Source organism: Cebus imitator, unplaced genomic scaffold, assembly GCF_001604975.1.
Source record: "Cebus imitator isolate Cc_AM_T3 unplaced genomic scaffold, Cebus_imitator-1.0 Scaffold374, whole genome shotgun sequence".
NCBI classification, from domain to species: domain Eukaryota; kingdom Metazoa; phylum Chordata; class Mammalia; order Primates; family Cebidae; genus Cebus; species Cebus imitator.
This window is the reverse complement of record NW_016107689.1, coordinates 35,745-58,796: the sequence shown is the minus strand read 5'-3', so window position 1 is coordinate 58,796 and position 23,052 is coordinate 35,745. Positions and strand designations below refer to the sequence as shown.

The window sequence follows — 23,052 nt, the reverse complement described above, 5'->3', positions numbered from 1 at the left end:
CTAAAAAAACTCACAGACATAATTTCTCTAACATTAGAAGTTTCTCTTTAAGGATTGAATTTTTTACCCACTAATTGTATCTCTGCCATAGTTTAATCATATGTAAATAATTTTTAAAACTGCATTGTTAAGCACTGCCAAAACAGACATTCCTATAATTAACTGGAATAAATATAAACACTATTAGAACATAAAATAATGCCAGCTTTCATCTGAGGAATCACACAGACAACATGTGACATGTAACAAAATAGATGATCCATAACTAAGTTAATTTATAATTAATATGTAGTGAAATATAAAATACAATAATGTCCAGAGTAATTGAATGTCATAAATAATTTAATTGGATTTATTCAGTAACAGAATTGAATCATAGATATCATTTTTCTATTTTAGAGATTAGAAAACTAAACCTTAATAATATTAGGCAACTTGCCCCTAAGCTCTACAACTGGTAGAAAGTGGCAGAGCAAGAATATAAAACTGATGTCAATTTGACACATACTGTACTTATCCATTATCTGATCAAGTTAAGGTATAAAATGTATTGAAGTCATCACTTACATTTTCCAAATTATCCAAGTAGCTAGACTTGTGTTAGGATGACTAAGAGTGTGACCATCTAACTAGCCTAGGTTGAAAACACATCTGTGACAAGCACTGAATAATCAGGTTCTTTCTTTTCTTTCTATGATTATCTGCCTAGCTATTTCTCCACATCTTCTTCTATAATTCTTAGTTCTTTCTGTCCTATAAACATTTCCGGGCATAGACATCACCTCCCAAACTGAAAAAAGAAAAAAGTATCTATTTTATTTACCCAAGTAATAAAAACTGTACTTAAGTCAAAGATTTTATTATATTTCTGCTTATTCAGATTACCAAACTATTAATGGAAATAATCATTTCATCATCTCAAGTATAAAATCTATAGTACTCAAGTTCTCTGCCACTTTTTTCCAAGGATATATGAAAATTGTTCTTGTAAGGTCTTACATTTGTCTCTCCTGTCTATAAATTCTCCCTCCATCTCAAATTATTTTACAGCCCTTTTTTCCCTGTATTTTAGATGATTAAAATATTTCTTTTAAATATTAAATCCATTTCTATCCTGGACATTTTTCTCTGAAAGGCGATATTGAACTGCCGATATACAGCATGCAAAAGATAAAAACAAACTAAATTTTCTATCATATAAAAATAAGTGACCTTCTTTGATTAGTTGAAAGGGAAGTACATAATATTTCTTGTTACCTAATCAAGAAACCACATGATTTCTCTTATGAACAAAAGACCTTTGCCCAATAACTTTGTATGCCTATGCAACTTAAGTAACATAGGGACAAACATCTTCATAATTTTAAATTGACTTGTAGGCGTTATATGGAATAAGCATACTGAATTATTATGTGAAGGTTATGAAATTCAGAAGAAGGGCATTTAAATTTTAAAACTATTGATTTTTAAAATGTCAACTTCACCCAAGCGGCTCCATTTAATACCAAATTAAATGGCATTTAGTTTAAAAATATTTTTGTTGGTTTTAGAAAACTTTACATTGTCACAAAATATGATTTTACTTAATAACTATTACTTTCTTTTATACATTACTTGAATATTGTAGATCTGTCCATTGAAGAATGTTTGATGACTTTGTTAAATGTCCATTAAAAATGAATGAAATTAAGAGCTTGTTTCCTAATCAAATCCTAATCATTACAGTTATTCCTCTTGATTTCTTTATAAGAAAACAAGTAACAAGGGAGTGACACAGAATTTTAACACACATACACACACACACACACAAACACACACACATAGCGTATATGATTGTGTTACTGTTAGAATGGCCATAAAAAATATATTTGTACACAAAACACCTTTGTGTTTACATAAGTTTAGGTAGGAAAATGCTATGACTGGGCCAAAAAACTATAAAAATCCTAATTCACATCTCTAGAAACCTTTAACTTATTAACATCCTTTTGTTTACAAGGCAGCAAAAGTCAGTATTTGTAAAATATAGAGACATTAGAAGAAATAATACATATAATACAGATTACCTTGATTGACATAGATGCTCTTCAACAAAAATAATTTTCACCCTTACTTAAGGTATGCTCAAATGAAAAAAGGACCCATGCAGTAAATCACCAAATTATTCCTCTATCTTTTAAAGTTGAAGAATTGATTTACAGATAAACTCATTAGTTAGCTAAGCTTCATTTTACCAGGAAGACACACATAAAACTGACAGAGTGAAGTGTAAAAATACAGAGGCACAGATTTCTTGCTAAAATTCCCTACTTAGAAAACCTTCACCAGTACTCACTACCAAACTGAAAAATTCAGTTCACCTTTACAAATATTAAAGTAATTGAACCTGAAGTAAACTAAGAACTGGGAACATGATATGACAATGGCAGAGAAAAGGGCAGGCTTTCTAGAAGCACCTTTTGGTTCAGGAAGCTCTCCAGTGAAAATCTCCTTCTCAAATATTCAGGCAGAAAGAAGTCGTGAAAAACAAAATGTCTATCCAGCTAACACCTGGACACCCAATAAATGCACCATGAACTGCCCATCGCTTGTCTAATATCATTTCTAACTGACTTCTGCCCACAATCATTTTTAATCCAAAGCAAAAGTTTTAAAGCAAGCTAAAACACACACACACAAACACAGAGGGGGTGCCATCAAAACAAGATTGCGAAGAAATGTGGATTGGAATTGTTCATAATTTAGAAACATTAGGCTCAATAGTTTCATGATGAAGTTTTTCCACTGCAAGTATCAGGGAAGGATACCTAAGTATTAATGTTAGTATGAACATCATTTTCATAATATCCTAAAAGCAGCAGCTGAAACCAACTCGCTATAAGAGCTTACTACTCTTCATTTATTACAAATAGTCTTGCTCTACTTTGGTCATGACGTCTTTATCAGTGTGTTATGATGATAGTGGTTTAAACCAGGCCTCTGTAGAATCCTCATCTGTTTTTAGAAGTGAAGCATCATTCCCTAAGATACGGCTTCACTGTACTGAATATAATACCTCGATTACAACTTCGCAGTGGCTATGGCCAAAGATTTTCATAAACTCTTTCACAGAAATGATGTCATGTGTTTACCATCCTCATACAAAAAAAAATAGCAGTTTTTCATCCAACCACAGACATGCACAATAATCATTTACAACTTTGAAAGGTCACATACCCTACCTTTCCTACATAGAGGGGGTCTGAACCCATGTATTCCTCCAGAACAAAGAACTGATTCCACACCCAGCTGCGCTTGGTCCGGGACCTCCCTGTTTGGAAATAGGGCTTTGATCTGGACCTTGAGAGTTCTGCTTGACTCATCCCAGAAAAACACAGGAAAAGAGCTATTAGCTGCAGACAATGGCAGAACTCCACTTTGCCCAACTTCATCTTTTTTTTTTTCTTTCTTTTTCCTGTGTAAGAAAAAAACCTTGACAAGAGAAAAGGCACAGTTCCAGTTGGCTTAGTAGCTCTTGCCTCCGGCAGGGTGTCAGCTGGAAGTCCAGAGATAATAATTTGTAGAGTATAGGATTGGAAGAGGTCACCACTGCTGAATAGCCTTCGCCAAAGAATGGTGTAATAGGTACCTATCAGAACAGAGAAGAGATGGTATCAGGAACCAAAACATATAATAACATTTAACATTCATTTGCTAACTTACTATTGATCTTAAGAATATACAAATTTCTTAAGATTATACAAATATCATTATTTGTATAATTATTAAAATATTAATTATACACTTATAAAATCATAATAAACACTGGTATATTTGTGAATTACCTAAATACAGCTGATGCAGAATTATCTTCATTTCATAACACAACTTTAAAATATCACTTTTCTTCTAGGGCATTTTATTTGAGCATATGGTTTATTTTACACAAATGTGGCAGCGTCATTTTAAAAATCATTTTAATATAGCCCTATTTTTTTCTTTTATATTACACTAATTTTCATGCGTTGGTATTAGAATGTGAAAGCAAAGCAACTCAAAGCAGAAATTTAACCAAATGGCAAGGACATATGCTGGTTTAAATCTCTTCTGTGAAACTGTAAAGAGAAATAAAGGATGAGGTGATTCAAAACTGGTTGATTGATTCTGAGTCACAGAACACCAGCTGTTTGATGTGTTCTGATTTGATTGTGATCAGCTGAAAAGCTCAGTAGTTTCCATTTTCCATCCTTCGAACTTATTATCATGTATGCTGTGTAGCATGTTAGATTATGCTATTACAATGAGGTTATTTGCTATTTTGTAATTATTTATTGAACATCTTGCAGCATGAGTTGTGCATAGTAGGGCCTCCCTCCACAAACATTTACAGAATTGAATTATTTTGATCAACAGAAGAGTGAGAAAGCTCAGCTGTATTTGTGAGGCCCATTCATTGTTGGCATGCACCAAGGAGGTGCTTTAGCAGCAGCATGGAAAAACACTTTTATTCTAATGTCTATTTATTTCAGTTACAGAATTCTGATTATGCAAGAGATATAAAATCAGTTACAAAACCAACTTTCGAACACACCCCTAAAACACAGAGGAATGAGAATTTATGACAAAGTGCTTACTTAAATCACCATGTTGCAGTTTGGTTTATGAACTCATTTTACTTCCTATAAATAAATCAACAATAGAATGATTAAGGCAAAGAAGTATCATTTGCCTACTTCTGTTTTTTTTCTGAGGATGAGGATAAAAATATAGTTTTGAGAACATAAAGCCAAAAGATGCTTCCCTATTAAAGCAGAAAATGCACTATCCTGAGCTTTTCAGTCCCTTCTGTTAGAAGATTATCTGTTATACAATAAAAAAATTTACCACCAAATTTCTTAATACTATAGTTAGTAGGAGAAATGTGAAAGAGGTATATAAATAGACACAAGTTTATCAAATATTTTAAATAGTTCACACAATTAGAATAAACGAGTTGCAATGACTTTGTGCAATGAACAGCTAAAATGAATGCATACATTTAAAATATATATCCATAAAGTTGTGATATTCCAGGGGGCATTTAAGAAAGATCCAATGTTCATCTAATTACTGTATGCTAAGAACCACCAGAACAGTAACCCTTACTAGGGCACATTAACTGCAGCCTGTGCATAGAACACAATCTCCCCAAATCCAGATACCTTATCCTAGGATGAAAAACAAGTTTATCACATTTAGAAACCACACTAGAGGGCCAGTTGTTCTAGACTTTCAATTATAAAGTACAAGCAACTTGGGATCATGCCTTGATGTTCCAATGTGGGTGCCTTAATTAAGTTGAAAATTTATTGTAGGTAGGTCTGACTAACCTGCCTGAAAGGTTTGCCTCCTATCATTTGAAAAGGCAGGTAGGTGCTTAAACTTTGAACAGCATATGATGCGCCAGTGTAGGGATGAGTCCAGTGATGAGATGAGAATTGTGAGGAGTGATCTTAAGTAAGAACGACTAACTGTATGAGAAGGGGCAAAGTCATGGAGCTTCTTCCTTCATCTAGTGGCAAACCAGTCTCCTGGGGACGGGGAGAAATGGTTTAGAGTTGTGGTCAGATGGCTGGGACAAGCATGTGAAGCCTGTGGCCAGAGGACAGTTCCTGTTTCACTACTATCCCTTCTCAAGCGAATGAAATATCTCTTAAAGATGATGACATAAACACTTTGACTCCTGAGAATATATATTTTCAGATGCAATAGAGCAAAATTATATTATGTAGGCTACTTTATGAATTGAGTGGATGTGGTAACATTGTTTCAGGGTGACAATACATCCAACTCATAAAAAAACTAAACAGCAAATGAACTTTTGGAATTCAACATTTGAGGAGTCAGTTACCAATGAAGACTGTGGGTGTCTGTATCAGATAAAGATTCAAATTCTGGGCCTGTCTTAACTACATAATCTTGGATAAGTTACATTCTAAAAAGTTCCAGAGATAAAGCCTTAAGTCTTGTAAGGCCGGCTGCCTCGCAGAGGGTTAAACGGACACATCCACCTCTCTCCCGTCTGATAACTACGTCATCACCCAAGCTTGTTATCTGGCCTTGCCACATGGCTTCCCCGCACCCGCCTCCGCATACCAGACCCAAGCCCACATTCAGCACTAAATTATGCATTCAACCCCCAGCCCACTGTTGATAAACCCTGCAGGAAAAGTTTTTAAAGATGCTCCATCAGACCCTGCCTGGTAGCAGTCTGCTCTGTATGCCCCCAGCAGGCCCACTTACCCACGGTCCCACCTGCCTACCCATGACAACTAGCTCCATGTATTTCCTGCTTCTTAATAGCCAATAAGATTGACTTCGCTTTGTTTCCCCAACAGCCAATCAAGTCCCACTTACCCAAAGTCCCACACGCCTACCAATGGCAACTAGTTCCAGGTATTTCCTGCTTCCTGACAGCCAGTAAAATTGCCTTTGCTTTGTTTCCCCAATAGCCAATCAATCGCCTTACCTCCCCATAAAACCCCATGACCTAAACAGCCGGGCGTGGCTTCTTTGGCCCCTCCCTGGACCACCGAACCTTGCCCGAGAGCTGAATAAATTAATTTCTCATTTTTTTATACTTGCCTCAGTTTCCTCATTTTACCTCGTCAATACATCTTACAAGTCCCTCATCTAAAAAACGAAGACCACAATAACAGCATCTACTTCACAGGATTAAATGAGTAAATCATGAGATACCAATAATAGTGCCCTGCAATCAAAAAGGAATTTTTAAAAAGCTGTTGGGATTGTTATCGTATGTTTTGGTTTGAAACTGGCTACGTTAAAGTTAGGTTATGGGTTGATGTTAGTTTTCATTGTAATGTTATCTATGTTAAAATATTTTAGACAACTGTTACACCAAATGAAAGCATTTTGATAGTTAGAGTTGGTTCCAGAGAACCATATGGTCATAAATAAAAAAATCAAGATGAATATAAAGGAACCATAGTAACATATATATATCATATATAATATTTATATATATATGATATATATATATTTATATATATATGATATATATATTTATATATATATGATATATATACATATATACCATATATATCATATATATGATATATATATATCATATATATATATATATATACTTCATTTTTTAAAGGCATGCCTTCTGTAAATTTTTAGAAATCAAACACAAATATCAGAACTGTGGAAATCTGAGTTGCTAGGTGTTCATCGATGAGGAAGAAAACATACAGTCTGGACTGGGGATAAGACAAATGGACTCTTTGTTCTACAAGCCCTACCACTTGCTGTATGACCTTGGATTGCTCTGAGATTTTATTTTCCACATTTGCAAAATGAAGGAGCTGAGCTAAATTATAAAGTTTTTTTTTTTCAGGTCTTACTTTTCTACTTTTTGACAATTATATAAAATTGCTTTTGTTAGGTCTTTTAAAGCTGTGAAAACATACAGATTGCTAATAATTAAGGATGATGGGGGCCAGGTACAGTAGCTCACGCTTCTAATCCCAGAACTTTGGGAGGCCAAGGCAGGCAGATCACATGGTCAGGAGATTAGGACCATCCTGGCTAACTCAGTGAAACTCTGTCTCTACAAAAAAAAGTGAGCCAGGTGTGGTGGCATGGCCCTGCAGTCCCAACTACTCAAAAGGCTGAGGCAGGAGAATCGTGTGAGCCCAGGAGGCAGGGGTTGCAGTGAGCTGAGATCATGCTACTACCCTCCAGCATGGGTGATAGAGTGAGATTCCGTCTCAAAAAAAAAAAAAAAAAAAAAAGATAACGGGTAGAGAAATTTAAGAAAGTTATAGGAATGTAAAAGAAACATTTGGCCTGCTTATAAATTGAGCATTCACTTTAACGAGACCTGCTTAATGTACTCTTGTTGCTCTTGAAGATTATTTCTCTTCCCTTCAACAAGACTAGGGATTTATCAAATTAGCTAGAACATATAAAAGAAGGGAGTTACAGAACATGCCATGGGTGATATTACAGTCATTGAGATAATATCTGTGAGGGGAAGATGCTTGATAATTGTGTAACTCATTTAAACCTAGGATATTTAAAAGTAGCTAGTATAAACATAAACCTTGATGAAGAGGGAGATCCACTCTATAGTTGTACCTGTAGTATCCAGGACCGAAGTAGGCACATTATTAACATTCGGAAATTATTTACACAATGCTCATTTTCATTATCATCAACTTCATTTTCAATATGAAAAGTTAACTGTATAACAAATCAAGATACAAATTCCGTGGTAAGTCAGCCATGTTTATAAATCACAATCACTTTCAAAACAATTCCATGATACTTCTCTGCAGTCTTTGAAATATTTGCCAGCCTCTTAAGCCAAATTGTTTTACCTTGTTCCAAGGTCTACAAAGGGTGCACAAGGATATTTAATTGACATTGTGTATATTATTAGAGGATGAAACTTTTTTTTTTTGAGATAAATGTCTCTGTCATACCCTCTGTGGAGTGCACTTGGAAAATCAGAAAGTAGTGTGTGAACCATTGTGATCTGAACTGAGGATGTTTCATAATGTGTTCCCCAGTATATCTGGCAGTAACCAACTCTGCCAGGAACATATGCCCTCTATAGCCACAGACGAGTTGCATGGCCACAGGTCAGGTGCTTATCAGGTACTTATCAGTCTTCTACAAATATTCGTCTTCATTTTCAATCAAAATCAAATCTCATTTTCAGGAGAAAGGCAAGTAAGTCTACCTGCTCAACCGACTTCATTCTGTCCTGAGCTGGGTATCATGAAAGAAATAAGGACTCTGAAGCATTATTTTTAAAAAGCCTACAGTTCTTTGTGGTTATCAAACAGAAGTAACCAAAACTTAAACTTGAGATTTTTTTTTTATTACATTTAAATGAACTTGAATACAGAATCGGTAACAAATTGTTGACTTTTCACAAAGGATTAAATACTGCCTCACAAATCTGTGCCCTAGAGCAAAAACACTGCATCCCTGTTTAGAATTTCATGCTGCTTATCTTTTCTCTTTCTTCCACCTCCTTTCCCATCTGAGTTTTTCATACATAGGATTTAGGAAGAGGATTCACATGAGGAAAAAATGAGTAGTTTGCACCCATGCATGTGGATTGAAGAGCTGTCCTCTTCATTATTACTAGTTCTTTTGCGCAGGGAAAAAAAAAATATATATATATATAATAATAATATAGATATATATTATTATATATAATATATAACATAGTTCGATATATATATACATACATACACATGTATGTGTGTGTATGTGTGTGTGTGTGTGTTGGTTTATAGTTGAAGGAATGTCTGCAGATCTGTATGAACTTTTGGACAGTAACAATATGGAAGAAGATGGAACATTTCTGAGAAGAAAAACAAGAGGAACAGGTTATATCTGAAGAGAATGGAACAGGAGTAAATCACAGATGTCTGAAAGAGTGGTGGTGATGGCCACTGGATGAATGATTAATCTGAAATGGACAAAAACAATCTGAGGAAGATTTAAAATGTTTTTGTTTACTCTGATATTTTAAGGCTAAAAATTAAAAAAATATATATAATATTTTTCCATGTTTTTAAAATGGAAATATATGAAAATCACTGCAAGTAGTATTGTGATGAGCATAACAAACCTTAATCATCAGGTTATAAAATAAAACACTGGATTCACATCATAGTATAAAACCGTGAAAAACATATTTTGAATGGACGAAGCAAAAAGAAAAAAAGAGGTGAAAATCCCTTAAGCATTAGTTAGTAAATCAACATCATTTATTGGATATGAAATCACTTTATCATGCTACCATTTTGTTCCAAGTATTTTTGTTCAACTAAATGGCAGTGCATTAGTTCCAAGTAGATTGTTTATTATCCATTTAACCTTAACAGCTAATGTTATTTTTACAAAAACGAATTCATTACTATAAAGTTTTCTTAGAATTTCTACTCCACTTGACATCTCTAGGAAACTACTTTTAACAGATCAAATGACTCTTAATCAAATGTTTTCCTCATACTTAAAAACAATGACTAAAGGTCCTTTCATGCCAAAAAATATATTGTTATGTATCAGCATATCAATTGCTAATCAGCAAAATTGGAAATCTTCCAGAACCTGTTCCATTTAAATTAAAGCCACCATACTAAAACCATAACAAATATCTATCATATTCAGCCATTGCACATTAACATATCGCCACAAGAGTAGTTTTAAAACATGTCTAATTGCCAATTAATTTATATGTGTTAGACTGCTTTTCTAAAAAGTGCACAGTGCTGTATGCTTTCTAGAAATAATGTGTGCTATAATATATAACTATCAGTTATACTAAAAGGAAATAGAGGACTATTTTTGGTTTTATGGCACTTAAAGTTGAACTGAAATGTGTTTGTTGCAGTCCAATACAAATAAGCAATGGCTTATCGCAATTAAAGACCACATTCCACCAAGTTTTTCTAAATTCTAGGCAAGGAGCAGCTGCTCATGCTCTCTGCTGTCTGGAGTCTGTCTCAGATGCAGGTCTTCTGAAACTGTTTTGAAATGTACTTAATGTATATCACACTAACACCCAATTTACTGACAATTGACAATACTGATTTATAGAAGTTATGCCTCTCTTTTAAAAATTGGTATAGTTTATGACTAGGTGCAGCATGATAGTCCAAAAATAAATTCAATTATTTGCATTTTCTAGAAAAACAATTGCAGGAATGACATTTGAGGACTGTCAGTGCATTTAATAGAATAATACACAAGAATCAAAAAAATCCATAATGGTTGACTGACAAACACTTCCAGAAACTAACTGATATTCCCTGAGATATTTTGTTGGCTGACCTATGAAACGTAATAGTACAAGAAATCACAGTTGGAATAATAGCAACAAAATAGAAAAAATCTTGTTGACCTATTGGGAGGAAACTGTCATTTCCAAGACTCTTTTAAGGTTGAACTACATGCAGACAGCATGTGTTTAATGAATCTTTAAGTAGGGTGAAAGATGTTCATGTTTAAACGTGGAAATGATACCATTGCACAGTGAGGGAACTATGTAAGATATTACCACTGTTTTAAGACCAACCTTCTATTTAATAGTTTTGGTTTGTTTTTTTGTTTTTGTACAGTCTGGGAAAATAAATCTGTTTCTTTTTAGGTATTCCTTGGGTATCTAATGGTTTTATTTAAATTCCATGAAGAGGCTGACTCCTGATTCATCCAGTGTCTTCTCTGAAGAATTTCATTTGCCCTTGTGTCCCCAGGACAGCCACCACCTGTTACTACTGAGGTCCTCCCTGTGATTTATCTCAGTCCACAAAGTTAGAGTAGTCTGCTTTGTGTAAAGGACAGTACTTATTCATTGCTGCTTTTGCCTGTTTTTAATGTAGAACTCCTTAATACATTTTTGGGTATGCCAAAGGGGAAAAAATATATTCTAATCTTCTCCCATTCATGACTGAGCAGGTGTCAGAATACAACACTAGAGAGAAAATAGTCCAGGACAGAGAGTGTTTTCAGAGCTGTAGCCACACTTTATTACACACCACAACATTACCAGCCACACTAGTCAGGACAACATCTAAGAGGTAGATAAAGAGGATGCCATTTCAATACTGAAGAATATAATAGTTTGGTTTCATTGGGTTCATGTTAAAGGAAAAACATTTTAAAAGCCTTGAATTCAGTTTGAAGACTCCCAAAGTGGTAGAACCACAGACTGATGACATATTTGAACTGCAACAGACATGAGAAAAAACAAAGCAGCCCTTTCTTTACTTTTAACAAAATAGAAATCTACAGATTCCCAGTGAAATGCCCAAGATCACACAGCTAGGTACTGATCCAGTATCCATTGCATAACTAGATGCAATGAGTAAAGTGTTTGTTAAAAATTGCTCATCTGGTAATGAGTGCTTTTGCAATGTGTGATCCTTAGAGCTTATCGTCTTTCCTAAAAGCCAAACAAAGTAGATTTGACTGTACTTAAATTTTTATATGACCATGAGTTTAAATTTCCTAAGTAGGTAATGGTAACCATAATTACCATTCAGAAGTGCAGAGAGTACAGAGTAAGAAGAAAGGGTGAATAAACCTATTTGTCAAGAGTTGTATGTTTCTAACAAACAAAAAAAAAAAAAAAAAAAGAGGAGAAGAAGAGTTAGCAGTTCCCAAATTTAAAATTGCCTTTTCCCTTCTAAACAACTCTGGAATCCAAAACTAACTTCCTACTAAATAATGACACTAGGTAGCTAACTATTTCAACTGAAATTTGAATAATATCCCATTGAACATTTTATTAATAGGGTACCAACTGAGGACAATACCTTAGGATATAAAAATGTACGTATGGGGCTATTTTGTTTGGAAAAATAAGTATCATTCCTATTGTATCCTTTTGGTTTGTGATATAAGTCCTATATTTTGAGATAACTCTTTGCTCCTGATATTCCCATTATAATCATCCCAGGTTTAATGTTGCTGTCTTCAGTTTCCAGTATAGTAAGATGCTAGCATCAATTTGTTTCATCTGTATACCAGTTAAAGTTAACATTACATTCAACAATTTTAATTTTGATGAAAGAACCCTCTCTTTTGTACTTAAAAGGTATAATTTTTTACAGTTAAATTAGTGAGGCTAGGGACTCTCTGTGATATGTGACTTCTCACGTAAAGAAACTGCGATCAAGTCCATTAGCTCCCTGGGCCAGATAACATTACAACCACAGACCACAACCTCCTACTGTTAACTGGCCTAAATATGCAGGCAGGGGCCCTGGAAATGAATCACATAGCCTGTAGTGTGCATCTGGTTATCAAACACAGAAAGAAAACTTCTCAAAGTGGATTACAGATTCAATTTCAACTAAGCACAACCTTTGCCATGGGTGAAAGGAATTTTAGAAAAGGGGAAACAATCATTTATAATTAACTAGGAGGAGACTTCGTAAATTTAAAAGTAAACAAAGTAACAAGACACAATGTTTCTGAGTTATTTACGTAACAACAAATAGTAAAATTATATTCAGAGATTTTTAAAATTTATTCTTACAAGAAATCTTAGCTGCATCAACTTTAATTTTTAATTTACCCTTTTATTTACGTTGTGCCAGGTAGGATTTATGTGACTTCAATAAAAGTCATCATGTTTCAGTAAACACTTTGCAAAATAGCAGAAAAGAGATTCTATCAGAATGAAAATCTATACTATATCTGAAATGAATATATGGACAGATGTCTGCATATTCATTTGCACTGGTAATTTTATCTGTGAGACTTGCAGAATAACAAGGGGGAAGTGCTTGCAGGGGTATCTTTCTGCAGAACCAGCAAATCCCCAGAGGAGGCACTCTTGTATTGCTGGTTACAGCTAGATAAGCTCTGCTTGTCAGAGGCTGGGGAGATGGTCACACACAAGACTCTGATCACATGTCGTCTTTCCTTGTCCTCAGTTCCCCTTTATCATCCCACCAAGTAGCAACTGATTCCTTCATCTGAAGAAGAAAAAGCTTCCATCTCAATCCCTTTGCAATCAACTAATGCATGTTAGTTATTTTAGAAGTTCCTGAAACTTCCAATTTAAGCTAAGGCTTTGAAGCCTTCCAATCAAGTAAAAGTCATTTGTGTGTGTGTGTAAGAGAGAGAGAGAGAGAACTGTGATGTAATACAAGCTATTAAGGCAATAAATGTAGAACCTTATAAAATCGAGAAAGATTGGAATCACTCAGCAATAAATATCCACAGCAAAGAACAGTTTGTGACTTTAATATTTTGTAAAGAATTTCTGAAATATTTGACATAAATGTATTTGTTCAACACAAAAATGTACTCACTTGCTCATATCAGTATACATTCTCAGGAGTTTATATCAGCTTTACCATCAAAAAAAAAAAATGCTGAATAACAGGGAAACCGGTAAAGAAACAGTGCCCAAGGAGACAGTCATTTGATTTTTAGGCCAAGGAAGGCTGAACAGTGGCCAGCTCCGCGTGCTCTCCACCCTCTCTTCTTCATTGGACACTAAACACTAGAGTCAATTCAAGGGTAAATTGCAGTAATATAGATGCTTTACAATTATCCTTAAGTAAGAAAGGGAAAAGCTCTGTGCTATTAAATCAATAAAAGTAGACTTAAGAAGAGTTGTGAGTCTGTCAAGTGATTGTTAACACAATGCTAATGACCTCTTGCAGCCCTTAATTACAATAATATCTCACGTTGTAAGTGCACAATGCCCTTTTATTAAAGCTGCAAACCTTAATAGCTTTTAGCAGGGTGACAGTATATGCTACTGATTATTGTTTTCTTTATCTTTCTGTCCTCAGACTCAGCTAGCTTTCCCAGATAAGACTATTAACGTTGGATGTTACCTAATTTCTCTGCTATCCCACACCATATTAAACACTAACACAGAAGTAAGACTTCCACAAAGTTGCCAGTCTGCCTACCTGCCTCAATTATTTTGCATTTTAATTGCTACTGTTTCAAATAGCCTTAAAAATAAAGAAAAGGATTCTTCATGCATTTCCCCTTGACATATACTAAAATGAAAATAAAACAAAGTCTAACTAGTTCTTTAGGAAAGAAGTAATTTTAGGTGAGTTACCGAAAGCTTCAAATGCAACTGTTTTTCTTAGCTCTTTTTTCCCCTAACAATTTGCCTTTATAAAGACACTCTTAAAACTACTTAGATATTGTGTCTATTCAAACTTTCCTTTAGAAAAAAGGCTGCTACTGCTCTTAAACTCTTTAAATACACATTTTTGTGAGGTGTTATCTGCTTTTAAAAATACATACTTGTCACTTGGCAAGGGCCATATATTAACAAGTCACTTACATTTTTCTCTTTTTATTTTGTATAAAGTTCTGTTTACTCTATGAAAAATGATCTGAACATCTGTCTGGTGGTTACAGAAATTATGAGGACAAGTCTTACTTAAAGGTCTCACTTAATAAACGATCTAATAGATACAAGATATTTATTGCAAAGCAGAAGATGTTATAAGTACATTTCTGGTTCAATTTGCAGATCTCCAAAGCCTTAATACACCCCATCTTGACGGTTTCTCAACAGTTTGCCATGTGCCCGGTGCTGGTGAACTCACTGCCAATCTTTACTCACCTCAACTATGAAATTTAAGAAATCCGTAGGTTAACGATCTAAAACGTCAAGCGGTACAGAATAACGGGTCTTTTTCTCATTAATCCACACTGGAAGGTTGAATACCAGCAACGAGCAGTGTACCATGTGCACCCATGAAGAAGAAGAAGCACCATGCATTCAGAGAAGCAGGGCGCCCTTTGCCCAGCGCACACTTAAAGAGGTACAGCCAGGCGGAAGGGACGCAGGATGCAGATGAACCAGATCAGGAGAATGCTAATTACTGGGGGGAAAGCAAAGCACCCCTAGGTAAGCTCCACCTTCACGAAAGGTAAAAGCTGTCTAGCGCGGATGGTTCAAAGGACTCCTGCCCACAGCGGCGCGTACCCCTTCCAGTCTCAGACCTCCGCAGAACCCGGCGGCATAGCCGGCGCGGAGTTGTGCCCCCAGCAGTCCGGGGTCGAGGGAGGAGCCTGCGTGCGTTCCTCTCGGAGGAGAGTGCTCCAGCCTGCCCATGTTGGCCGCTGCACCTGGAGAGTGCCGGGATTCGCTCTTACCCTCAACCACTACTCCTCCCGTCGCACCTGGTGTCTGTCAGCACCGGCTTTCCGGGCCAAACGCCCCCGGCTCGGTCCACACGCCTGTCCTGCCTCGCAGAGCCACATCTCACGGCAACACGCAGTAACTTAGGGACGCCCAGGGAAACTCCGCACGGACACCCCCGCCCGCCGCTCACTAATTAGTCCTGCTTCCAAAGGCGCACGGCAAGGGCGCACCTCTGCCCGGCGGCGCCTCCCCAGCCCCGCACGGGCAGCGACACTCACCTGGGGCCTCGCTGCCCTCCCCGCGCCGTCAGACGCCAGGGACCCGGGCGTGTGCATCCAAAACGACGTGCGCTCGGCTGCCGGGCGCCCGCGGGTTCTGGGGCACCCAGTACGCGCAGCTCCGCGCGCGGGGCAGACTGGAGGCACCGGCTCGGCACCCCCTCGGGCCCGCCCGGCACGGGCTCCTCCTCCAATCACAGCCCACTCCGCGGCGCGCGAGGACACTGCCCCGGCATTGGGTGCCCTGGGCCCGTAGCTTCCGCGCACGACGAGGGGCCCCTCCGGCTCTCCCAGTTGGCGGAGACACAGGGTCCGGAGCCAGCGGGAGCGCGCGGCGGCCGGAGCGAGGGCGAGAGGGCGAGAGGGCGCGCGGGAGAGGAGGAGAGAGCGCGCCGGGGCCGGGGCGGGAGGTGGGGGAAGAGGGCTGCGTGGGTGGGCGGCGGGCGCCGGCTGTCTGCGCCGTCGGAGGCCGGCCAGTGGAGCCCCTGAGACTTCCGCGCCTTCCGGAGACCCGGTGGGGGCTACTGGAAAAGAACGCGAAGAAGCCGGAGCCGCTCGGCCGCCACGCGCGCTCACACACACGCGCGCACCCTCCTCCACCTCCCGCCTGACAGATCTGTACGGATGGATTCCTTCGCAGGAAAATAAGAAGCGGGGTGAAAGTAGGAGGGGCTGCAGCCCATCCATCTCTCCGCGAGGCATTTGCATCTAAAGCGCGGACCGGGAGGAGAGTTTTGAGGGTATTTTCAAGCTGCCCCCCCCCAACACCCACCTTTGCCTGTCGGGAAAGCCGTGATCAATTGAGCTCCTGAGGCATGAAGGCAAAGCCATAAAACTAATCAGAACTTACAGCTTTCTTGCTTGATAGTTTTGCCCTTTCAGTCTCTTCGGACTGCCCTAGTTCTACTTTTTCTTTTTCTTTGTTTTTTAACTTGCAGAAAATTTTCTCCCCTGCTGGGCTTTCTAATGCTAACCTTCCGAAGTGTATGATTTACTCGCAGGGCGGGACGGAGGACCCTCGCAAGGTGTGGAAGGAAGCAAAGGGATCTGGTCCTTTATTTGGAGCGCGGCGCAGCCTCTGGAGTTGAGCACGCCTTGTTTCCCTCTGCTCTGGTGCTCGCTTCAATCTCTTGAGTAGGTGTTCTGTCCTAAGTGTTAGGAGCGGGGAGAGATCATTTCCAACTACGTTCGTTTCATTTTTCTCGCTCTACCAATGAACGTGTCCTCTGTCTCTTACGCACTTACTCTTAACCTTAGCAGTAATTCTTCGGATACCAGTTACATGGGCTTACTCTTGTCCGTGCCAGTATCTCTGATTTCTTGTGCAATCAAGCATACTTGTTCTGTCCCCAATCCAGCCTCTCTTGGCTATTTAACTGGCACCACGCCTCCCCCACCTCGCCCATTCAATTTAGTCAGTGTTTAAAACTGATTTCTATGCTAATAATTCTAACAGCAATTTTGAACTCCCGTTAAGTTCCAGATACCATCCTATGTTGCTTACTTAACATTAATGCATTTTAAAAGTTTTATCTGTAAGATCCAGGGCTGCTTGGATGGCCATTTCATGGCCCATTTCCACTCAACTGTCAGCCATCACCCAAATTCAAGATGCTTAGAAAAGACCTCCGAATCTTTTCTTAGGTATTAGTTTGGATTTCCCCAGTATGTTCTTTTCTGTTATGGGCACTATAATTCGCCTGGTACCCAGGTATCAAATCTTGACTTTATCTTGAGTCTTTGAAATGCTTTTCTGTGTTAAGATGCTCAATTATTCTAGCTCATATAATACAATCATTAGATTCACTTTAGATTTTTCTGGTAACATTGCATATATTTGTCTTGTTTTACATATGAGCTGATTTCTGCGATGAGAGATTTTCTATAACTGCTCTGAACAAAAAGCTTCAGGAAGCCAGTGATTAATATTCAGTATCACCAAGGCACAGCACATGTTTGGTCCATAGTTAGCATTTCTTGAATAAAGAAGTGAGTGTTTGTATCCCATGTAGCATTTCACACAAATTTGACCATACCAAGGTTTGCCTGCGTTGTTCATCTATAGGAGGTCATATTGTGAGGGGAATCAGACACTGAACTGTTTTCATCTACTGGCTTCTTTTGATCAAAGGACATTGCATAGAAAAGGAAATGTTTTGAGTCCCTTTTAGAAAAAGGTATGCTTCTTCAAGTTGTTATATTTTTTTCTCTTCTTATGACTCCACATAAATGTTGATTCCAAATGCATGCTTTCTTCTTGAACCATTCTACCTGCCTTCCTTTAAAAATGTTTTTAAACCATAACCTCTACAGATTCCAAAACAGGTGAAGTAATTTTAGTTAACCAAAATTCTAGCCCTGGTTCCCACACTATCAGCTGCTGAGCTTAGAGGAAGGTCCAGATTCTTCTTGAGCAAAAGACACAACCTAGAGCAAGGGTAAGAACTGAGAGTAATTCAGACAGTAACCAAGAGACACCTTTTATCTAAGGAGGTTGGGGATGGTCTCTTTCTGAGGAGATGGCACTTAGGTTGAGACATGATGGTGACAACAAGTCAGCGTTGTGAAGCTCTGAGGGAAGAATGATCTAGGCAGAATAAACAAGGGGAATGTCTGTAGCAGGAAAAGGCTGGATGGATGGGAGAAACAAGGTGCCGTAGGAGGGGAGGAAAATGGAGATGGATTATGTTGTAGTAATAGACATGGACCAGATCTTTCTAGATCTTCCAGCCCCTGAAAGATGTTTATATTTTATTCTTAGGAGAAAGCCCAGCATCAAGCACAGAAAACAGGAGCTCACCAGGCTTAAGCTGTTGTCTGGTTTAGGGTCAACACATGTTTTATTAGGTCCCTTCTGCTCTCCTTTCCTTTTCTCACAATTTCTGGTTTGCTTAGAAAATCCAGTTCTGAGATGCACAAATAAAAAAAACACTGTACTAGATGAATTCCAAGGCACTGCCAATTGTTTAAGATTCCATGAACTACAAATGCAAGCCATAATGGCTTACTTACACAATTTAATGTTTTCTTTTACATTTCAAATGTATGTTTAAATATTTCTGTTCATATGTGTGTGTATATATTTTCAAGCTTCCTCAGTTGAAGGTTTTCTTTAGTGTTATGTATAGCATTATTTGAAGAAATGTACCCTTATCTACCCTACTTTAAAAAGCCTTCCTTTCAATTTATTTTCACTGTCTTGATTAAATTAAGAAAAGTTACCCATACTGGCTGTCTATTTTAGAGAAGGAGGAATCAAGAAAATGTAGGGGGATTTTGTCATGGTTTCTGTTGGTATGAAAAGTATATTCCTAGATGTTTTTTCACCCAAAGTAGATTTTATACAAGCAAAGTACTTTCTGATGAGATTGCTGATCAGATTTTATTCATATTCATTCCATTATGATCTTACTCTAAAACCAAAGACATAGGCCTGGTATCTTGTAGCTAAGAAGAGAAGAGATGTAATCCTTGAGATCTAGATAGGTCTAAGCATTCTGGAGAACCTCAGGTAGAAAAAGAGATATGGCAGAAGGTAGGAGGCTCTCCCCATAAGGCTTCAAAAGATCTCAAAATATGGGATCATTTATGGTTGTGAACATTTCCCCCAATATAAACTGTGAATAATAATAACAATCTATGTTTAATGCTTACCATCTTTTCTGAGGGTGTCTATGTCCTTCAGTTTAGTTCATCTATTAAAAACAATTCCATCTTCCAGAAAAGAAAGGACTTCTAGCTCAAGGTAGCCATTTAGTGTGTATTTACTGAACTCCTGCTATGTGATTCCTCCACTAGGGCATGGGAACACAAATATGAATATAATATTTAGTTCTTATCTTTAGAAACTTCTCATTCTTCTGTGACAATAAAGATGTACATACATCTATCTCCACACACCACGTGATGAGGTGGGCACAAAATGTCAAGTGTGGGAGAACAAAAAAGGGGGCATATGATGGAAAACTTGAATGAGGAGAAATGTTTGGAATGTGCTGTGAGGACAAGGGGCTCTATTGAAGAGTGTTATGAAGGCAAATGGTGATCATATTTGCATTAGAAGAAGAAACATCCTAGTCCCTTGTTAAGTCAGCCTTGGACTGGAGGTGAGAGAAATGTGTAGGAAGTTGTTTTAGAAATCCTGCTGTTGAGCAAAATCTTGACCTGGACTCTAGTTGCAGCACTGGAAATATATGAAAGTTCTTTGGATATAGTCAGAAAATATAAATAGATGTAAAGATGTTTTGACTAGAGTTGTCACTAATGGAGCATAAATAATCACTAAAAGAAGAAAGACGTTGGTATCTAAGATTGGCATCATGGAGTCAACCCCCAAACAGCATCACTCATGACAATGCCACTTCATAGAGTACTAAACTAGAAGAATCCAAAATCTGAGGCCATACAACAATTTTGTTTCTTAGGATATACTCAAGGTCTCCTCTTTCACTATCCAAAAATTCAGTATTTGCACAAAAATGGAATACTTACCTGGCGAGTGTACCCCTCAGTTAAAAGACTCTAAAATACACATAGAGTAAAGGAGCTGCTTAGACACCACAGAAATATTTAGAAAATGCAAAGATGGCTGGGTGTGGTGGCTCACATCTGTAATCCCGGCACTTTGGAAGGCTGAAGCGGGCTGATCACAATGTCAGGAGTTCGAGACCAGCCTGGCCAACATAGTAGAAGCCCATCTCTACTAAACATACAAAAATTACCCAGTTGTGGTGGCACACACCTGTAGTCCAGGCTACTCAGGAGGCTGAGGCAAGAGAATCGCTTGATTCTGGGAAGTGGATGTTGCGGTGAGCTGAGACAACACCATTGCACTCCAGCCTGGGTGACAGAGTGAGGCTCCATCTCAAAAAAAAAAAAAAAAAAAAAAGGAAAAGAAAATGCAACAATGTTTGATGGAGTGTAAGGAATTTTTCCTTACAAGTTCTTCCTGGTGAGTAAGAGGGCACAGGCCCTTAAGGAGCTTCAATCCTTAAGAGCACAAGTCACTGTGTAATCTGGGAGAAGGTAAGTACAAATCCTCATGGAAGATCTCTGTGTGGCTTTTAGCCTGTGCTACCAGAGATGCTGCTTCAGCTGCAAGTAACTTACTCCTAAACTGAGCCACTTAGAAAAATCCTTCAGAAAAGAAATGAGAATGAAAGGACACACAGTGGGGTTGGAAAGCAAGAGTAAACGTCCACTTGAGCCCTGTACTAAGCAAACGCAGTTGTTCCTATTATTATTCCAGTCTCCTACAGACAGTTAGGGTTTCTCTTCAGGCATGTGAAAATCTGTGATGGTGTGGATCATTGGTTAACATCGTAAAATAGAAGTTTCATTTTCTGCACTACATGTCAAATTTCAATATTTTCTTCTTGAAGAACAAACTCAAACAGATAAACATGTGATTTAGATTTGGTGTCAAATGCCAAAGCAGGGGAACACTTACTTATTTAAATAGCATATGATACCACTGACGTGTGATTGTGTCTGTGGATTCAGAATAGTTGGGACACAAATTACTTTTTAAAAAGCAGCTCAAATCAAAATTGTCAGAAATAATATCGCTAGGCCAACACTGTCCCTTGAATTATAGTTGTTCTGTAAAAGCCTTCTAAAATCTCGAGGGACAAAAACATAATGCAAATTTCTGCTAAGCATTTCTCTATCTTTCACTTTGTGATAAGCCGTAAAATCTTTTTTAAAAAGTAGATTTTTGCAACATCTCAATTCATTTCACAAATATTTCTAAAGTGTGCGCTGTATAGCAGGTTTTATGCCAAAACTTGCGAGATCTACAGAAGAAAATAAGACCAAGGCCCCAAGCAGGTAGAGGCATGAATATAACTAAAATACATGAAAGTGAAAGAGTAGGATAAACTCAGAAAGAAAATAGCAAGCAGTAGGGTTTGGAATTTGAAAGAGGAAGATAGCACATGCTGTTGGAGAAGCATAAAAACATTAACCCATGTGACATTTCATTTGAGCCCTGAAACATGAGTTAGATACAGACAGGAAGGGACAGCAGAAAATTGAGAGAATGTTCAGAGAACTTCAATCTTCCAGAAGCATAAGGAATTAAAATAATATTTGTAGCTAAACTGAGAGACGTATAGTTATCTACTGACCTAAACACAGAGCTTCCTAAGCACGCACTCACTGGGTCCACTTGTATTTGTACTTGGAGTACTGTTTCCCCGCTACACTCTTTGCCCACTGCTTTTTTCTCCGAAGAACTAACCTGATTGTTCCCTGCATGTAGATCCAGAGAGCTGGTTTGCCCTGGGTTCTGCAGGTTTTATAGCTGGTGCCACTCAATTTTATTTAGTGCTCTCCTAACACACATAAAATGTGCATGTAGAAATGACCCTACTTCCAGCTGATGCATTGAGCCAAGAGTACAACTCCCTGGTGTATGTGACTTTGAGGCTAAACTCATATTCAAAAGGAAAATTCAGAAGGGGAAAATATCAGAAAAAAACTACATACCTTAGAAAGAAAGATTAGATAAAATAAGCCAGTTTATTAAAAGGTGAACTTTTCGGAAGAGAAGGATGTTTAATAAAATATTGAAATACTGCCACCCTAGAAGATACTTATGGTGAAGAGCAGTAATCCTTTTATGAACTTGAACTACTTTGTTCACAAAGGTGAATTCTGAGGCAGTCATTATCTTTGTGAACTCCAAGTGTCTCCACTTTCCACTTTTAGGTCTGAATGATTAAAATGGGATGTAGCAAGCATCTCCTTCACTCTATCCTTATCTAGCAAAATGATTAATTCTAAAATCGAGGGAGGGCTCCACCCTATAAAAGATTAAATAAAACACTAATTCATTCAGAGTGATGCTATATGTTAGAACCAACATAAATAAATCTAAGAAACAAAATTAACACAGTATTTTCTAGCCTATTTGTGTATTTGTGTGAGAATAAGTTTTGATGTAAATGAATAATCATTATGCCACATTTATTTAATTAGGGCTTTATTTCACATTTAACGCTGACAGAAAAATGTGATACTTACAGTATGTAATGTAACAATTTACTTCCAAATATAGTTGTGGATGCAAATAATGGACTAAAAGGGTTAATGAGCCTCATTAAGCAACTAAATTACCAGAGGCAGTCACTG

At 37.7% G+C, this 23,052-nt stretch overlaps 1 protein-coding gene across 3 annotated transcripts in view; it reads right to left on the bottom strand.

Moving 5' to 3' along the window:
• CDH7 (cadherin 7) overlaps positions 1-16,514 on the bottom strand; it is a 130,364-nt gene extending 113,850 nt beyond the window's left edge. The window contains exons 1-2 of one of the 3 annotated variants that reach the window (XM_017507362.2): positions 15,919-16,514; positions 3,222-3,628 (exon numbers count right to left, since the gene is read on the bottom strand). In XM_017507362.2, coding sequence (XP_017362851.1) covers positions 3,222-3,431 — 210 coding nt within the window. In that variant the 5' untranslated portion in view covers positions 3,432-3,628; positions 15,919-16,514. Of the gene's footprint in view, positions 1-3,221; positions 3,629-15,115; positions 15,308-15,918 lie in introns of those variants that run through there. The other 2 variants (XM_037730983.1, XM_037730982.1) reach the window with 2 other exon arrangements.
• Positions 16,515-23,052: the final 6,538 nt, after the last annotated feature.